Source organism: Mobula hypostoma, chromosome 8, assembly GCF_963921235.1.
Source record: "Mobula hypostoma chromosome 8, sMobHyp1.1, whole genome shotgun sequence".
Classification (NCBI taxonomy): Eukaryota; Metazoa; Chordata; class Chondrichthyes; order Myliobatiformes; family Myliobatidae; genus Mobula; species Mobula hypostoma.
Window position 1 is genome coordinate 31,632,472 of NC_086104.1, and position 6,000 is coordinate 31,638,471.

Sequence of the window (6,000 nt, forward strand, 5' to 3'; positions counted from 1 at the left end):
CCTCAAAGAATCTCAACAGGTTCGTCAGGCAGGATGTTCCCTGGAAACCATGATGACTTTGTACTATCTTGTCCTGTGTCACCAAATACTCCATCACCTCATTCTTAACAATTGTCCCTAACATCTTCACAACCACTGAGGTCAGGCTAACTGGTCTATAATTTCCTTTCTGCTGCTTTGCTCCTTTCTTAAAGAGCAGAGTAACATTTGCAATTTTCTAGTCCTCTGGCACCATGCCAGAGTCCAATGATTTTTGAAAGATCATTTCTAATGCCACTATAATCTCTAACACTAGCTCTTTCACAACCCTAGGTGCAGTTCTTCTGGTCCGGATGACTTGCGTACCTTTAAGTCTTTCAGCTTTTTGAGCACCTTCTCTCTTGTAACAGTAACTGCATCCACTTCTCTTCCTTCACACATTATAACATCAGGCATACCGCTATGTTCATTTAGTTCAGCAGTCATCTCCTTGTTCCCTGTTATTATTTCTCCTGCCTCATTTTCTAGGGGTCCTATATCCAGTCTCATCTATCTGTTATTTTTAACGTACTTGAAAAAACTTTTACTATCCACTTTGATATTATTTGCTAGCTTGCTTTCATATTTCATCTTTTCCCTTCTAATGATTTTTTTAGTTGCTCTCTGTAGGTTTTTAAAAACTTCCCTATCCTCTAGCTTCCCACTAATTTTTGCTTGGTTATATGCCCTTTCATTTGCTTTTACAGTAGCTTTATCTTTCGTTGTCAGCCACAGTTATACTATTTTACCTTTTGAGTATTTCTTCATTTTTGGAATATACATGTCCCGCAGCTTCCTCATTTTTCCCAGAAATGCATGTCATTGAAGCTCTACTGACATCCCTGCCAGCAGCTCCTTCCAATGTACTTTGGCCAACTCCTCTCTCATACCACTGTAATTTCCTTTACTCCACTGAAATACTGCTACATCAGACTTTACTTTCTCCCTATCGAATTTCACATTGAACACATTTATATTGTGATCACTGGTTCCTAAGGGTTCTTTAAGCTCCCTAATCACCTCAGGTTCATTACATAACACCCAATCCAATATAGCTGTCCCCTAGTAGGCTCAATGACAAACTGCTCTAAGAGGCTATCTCTTAGGCATTCAACAAACTCACTCTTTTGAGATCCATTACCAAACTGATTTTCCCAATGGACCTGCATGTTAAAATCTCCAATGACTACCATAATATTGACCTTCTGACTCGCCTTTTCTATTTCCTTTTGTAACCTGTGGTCCACTTCCCAGCCACTGTTGGGAGGCCTGTATGTAACTGCCATCAACATCCTTTTACCCTTGCAGTTTCCTAACTCAACCCACAAGGATTCAACCCCTTCCGATCCTATGTCACATCTTTCTACTGATTTGATGCCATTCTTTACCAATAGAGCCACACCACCCTCTCGGCCTACCTTCCTGTCCCTCAGATGTAATGTGTAACCTCGGACATTCAGCTCCCAACTACAACCGTCCATTAGCCACGATTCAGTGATGGCCACAACATCATACCTGGCAATCTGTAATATTGCAACAAGAGCATCCACTTTATTCCTTATTCTATGCACATTTAGATACAACACCTTGAGTACCGTATTTGCGATCATTTCTGATTTTGCATCCCTAATGATTTGATACTTAGCCTGTTGCCTGCAACTAATTCCCATCACCTGCCTGCCCTTCCTGACAGTCTGACTGCATGCTGTCTTCACTTTTTTACCATCCTATCCTGAGTCACTTCACTTTGGTTCCCATCCCCCTGCAAAGTTAGTTTAAACCCTCCTCAACAGATCTGACAAACCTGCCCATGAGAATATTGGTCCCCCTCGGGTTCAAGTGCAACCTGTCACTTTTGAACAGGTCATACCTCCCCCAGAAGAGATCCCAATTATCCAAGAACCTAAAGCCCTGCCCTCTTGCACCAGCTTCGCAGCCAAATCATCCTGTTTCTACCCTCACTGGCGCGTGGCACAGGCAGCAATCCAGAAATTACTACCCGGGAGATCCTGTTTCTTAGCTTTCTACCTAGCTCTCTAAATTCTCTTTTCAGGACCTCTTTGCTTTTCCTTCCTATGTCCTTGGTACCAATATGTTCCAAGACATCTAGCTGCTCCCCCTCCCTCTCTAAAATGTTATGGACGAGATCTGAGACCCTGGCACCTCGGAGGCAACATACCATTCAGGTGTCCTGTTCATGTCCACAGAATCTCTTGTCTGTTCCCCTCACTCTTGAGTCCCCTATCACTACTGCTCCCTTCTTCTTTCTCTTACTCTTCTGCACTATGGACCCATGCTCAGTGCCTGTAACCCAGTCGCCGTGGCATTCTCTCAGGAGGTCATTCCACACAAAAGGATGTTTTTGAGGGGAACGGCCACAGGGGTGCTCTGCTCTAACAGCCTATTTCCATTTCTCCTGACAGTCACCCAGCTACTCTGAATCCTACTCTGACTTGTAAAGTTTGGGCTGATATTGTTATGACTTGAAGTTTAGCAGGTCAAATGCAACCATGCTATATGCAAGTTCCTATTATTAGTGTATAACACATAAGCCAGAGCCTTACAGAGTAAAGTAAAAATAACAAGACGTTGGCAAGTCATATTCTCAGAAAACATTGAAATATTTTAAAGCATTGTTAAAGTTTAGTATACATGATATTTTTTTGGAGTTATCAGCAACAGAGACTTCCATAAGCAAAGATCTGTTTGGTGTCTGGGTAAAATACTGAGTTCCAGGGTTATTGTAGAAAATTCTTGTCCTTTACATGAGTGAGTAGAATGTATCAACTGCTGCCTCAAAACATTTAAATATTGTTGGTTGTCTGTCATATCCAACAATGACAGGAGACCCATGTGAGAGTATTTTAAAAGTGGAAAAACTGTTACACTGGGTCGGTCCCATTCTGTCAACCTCAGAAGTCCCAGTCCAGTGGCACGCGTAGTGTCGCAACTGAGGTCTTCCTTGGTTGCAGTGGATGGCCATGACTTGTGTGCCTTACCATGCCTTTTGCTCTCCACATAGCTTTGCAGAATGGCCTACCTGGTTGTTGTATTTCACTGTAGATTTCATCCGCCAAGTCCACTGGAGCTGACATCACATGCTAGGACAGGTATGTCCCTATCTCACCAGGGTATGAAGGCCGCAGGCTACCCTCGCCTGGTTTAGCCCACTTGTGGAAGTGGCCTAGGTTGTGGCCACTGTCACATGCAAACAGCTACATGGAGCCAAAGGTGAGAGCTGAGTGTCCAGTGGGGCCCAACGGTGAGTGAGTTGTCCTAGAATAGACACGACAAGCCCCTTCCCAGACACCCCATACACTTCTTTTAAAGTCTAATTGCATTATATATGCTCACTTTAAAGTTAGATTCCGTGACCAAATAATTCAACCATCCACACACAAGAGATTCTGCAGAAGCTGGAGATCCAGAGCAACACACACAATATGATGGAGGAATTCAGGAGGCTAGGCAGTATTTATGGAAATGACTAAACAGATGACATTTCGGGTCAAGACCCATTTTCAGGTGTAGAAAGGGAGGGGGAAGATGCCAAAATAAAAGGGTGGATGGAGTGGAAGGAGGACAAGGTAAAAAGGAATAGCTGAAGCCAGGTGGGTGAGGAGGTGGTTGAAGTTGAAAACTAGGAGGTGATACGTGGAAAAGGTAAAGATCTGGAGAAGAAGGAATCTGATAGGAGAGTGGACCATGGGAGAAGGAGGAGGAGGAGGGGGACCAAAGGGAGGTGATAGGCAGGTGAGGAGAAGAGGTAAGAGACTGGAGTGGGGAGTTGAAGATGAGGATGGGGAAGGGAAATAATTACCGGAAGTTAGAGAAATCGACACTCATGCCATCAGATTGGAGGCTACCTAGACTGAATATGAGGTGGCCTTACTGTGGCAGAAGACGAGGCCATGGGCCAATATGTCAGACAGAAATGGGATTGGAATTAAAATGGTTGGCCACTGGGATATCCTTCTTGTGGATGGCACACAGGTGCTTGACAAAGTGACTCCCCAATCTTTGTCATGTCTCACCAATATAAAGGAGACCAAATCAGCAGCACTGGATACCATAGACAACCCCCAACAGAGTCATGGGTGAAGTGTTTCCTCATCTGGAAGGACTGTTTGGGGCCCTGAATGTAGGTGTGGGAGGAGGTGACCTAGGCTGGTGTAGCACTTCTGCTTGCAGTGATAAATGCTAAGAGAGAGATCAGTAGTGAGGGGCAAGGGATTCATTGAGGCCGCAATCCCTGCGGACAGTGGAGAGTGAAGTGGGAGATAAAGATATGTTTGGTGGTAGGGTCCCATTGAAGATGGCGGTAGGTGTGGAGAATGAGGGTGGTAAATAAGACAAAATGAACTCTACCCCTGTTACAATGGCGGGAAGCGTGGATATCTGGGAAATGGAGGAGAATTGGGTGAGAGCAGAATCAATGGTGGGGGAAAGGTAACCCCATACTTTGAAGGAGGAGGACATATCTAACGTTCTGGAAAAGGAAGCATCATTCTGGAACCAATGCAGTGAAGACAAAGGAATTGAGAGAAAGAACTGGCACATTTTGCAGGAGACAGTGTGGGAAGAAGTATAGTCAAGATAGCCATGGGAATTGTTAGGCTTATAAGAGGTATTAGAAGACAGTTTGTCTCCAGAGATGGAAACAGGGAGATTGGGAAAGGGGAGAAAGTTGTCAGAAATGGATCAAGTGAATTTAAGAGCATGATGGAAGTTGGAGGCGAAGTTGGCAAAATTGATGAGCTCAGTATGGGTGTATGAAGCAACACCAGTGCAGTTGTCAATGTACTGCATAAGGAGTTGGGGAGTATTACCAGGGAGGGCTTGGAACATGGACTGTTCCACACAGCCATTGAAAAGGTAGGCATAGCTGGAGCCCATGCAGGTGCCCATGGCTACCTCTTGAGTTTAGAGAAAGTGGGAGGAACTGAAAAAGAAATTGTTGAGGTGAGAACCAGTTCCGTCAGTTAGAGGAGAGTGGTGATGGAGGGGAACTGGCCGGGTCTGTTAAAGAAATGGAGAGCCTTCACTGATTAAAACAGGTCAAACAAGTGCATACTTCCCGGTGACTTGCAAGTCATAGCTTTTTTTTTGAGAGAATTACTTTAGACACTAGCCAGTAACAAAATTTTTCAATTTTTTATTTTTATCTTTATCCTTTCAGGAACTTGAGCATTTTAGAAGAAATGCTTCTAAATTATGGAAAGAAATGGAATTTGACATACGTGGAAAATAATTGAACATTAAGTATGTAATGGAGCATTTTTGATTCAAACAATGAATAATTTGTGTAATTCAATATTAACTTTTTGGCAGTTATCTATAAAGGGCATTAAAGAGCCATTATACTTGTATTATTTTAACACTATTGTTTGTTTTGTATACAAACTTGTATTGCACACTTCAGTTCTATTTTGATAATTTAATTTCTGTTCTCCCCTCAGTCTGATGGTAAGATCTGTAAAGATTTGTCTATGGAAAAATTGATTATGTACTTTGTATATTTTTATGCCATACATTTTAAATATGACTGTATTAGAAAGGATATAAAATAAAAGGTGATTAGAACAAGGTGCAACTTGCCTGTCTGTCTGTTTCACAGATGAATACATTTTGTTAAGTTTTTAAAATTATCAGAGATCATGCAGAATGGCTGAGCAGAAATAGTACAGCCTTTTGTTCCAGACTGCCTATTTCTATCCTCAGTTGGCATTTGCAAATATGAACATCAGGAGAAATATCTTACTGATTGGACATCAGACTTTCCCATATTCTGAAACATGAATAAATCTGCAGATGCTGGAAATCCATCTGTAGATTTTTTAGTGTCTCAGAATATTGAAATATCTGAACTCCAACCATTAGGATATTTCTCCTGATGTTCACATTTGCAAATGCCAACTGAGGACACTACTAGGCAGTCTGGAATAAAAGGATATTGGTGCAAACAAAATGGAAAATGTTGTC

General features: G+C 42.5%; 1 protein-coding gene across 2 annotated transcripts in view; it reads left to right on the plus strand.

Moving 5' to 3' along the window:
• dync2li1 (dynein, cytoplasmic 2, light intermediate chain 1) overlaps window positions 1–5,625 on the plus strand; it is a 32,319-nt gene extending 26,694 nt beyond the window's left edge. Inside the window, exon 12 of one of the 2 annotated variants that reach the window (XM_063055646.1) lies at window positions 5,198–5,625. Coding sequence is in view for 1 of the 2 variants with exons in the window: in XM_063055645.1 (XP_062911715.1) it covers window positions 5,198–5,269 (72 nt within the window). In the remaining variant the exon portion in view is untranslated. The remainder of the gene's footprint in view (window positions 1–5,197) is intronic. The other variant, XM_063055645.1, reaches the window with a different exon arrangement.
• The last annotated feature ends 375 nt before the right edge of the window (window positions 5,626–6,000 follow it).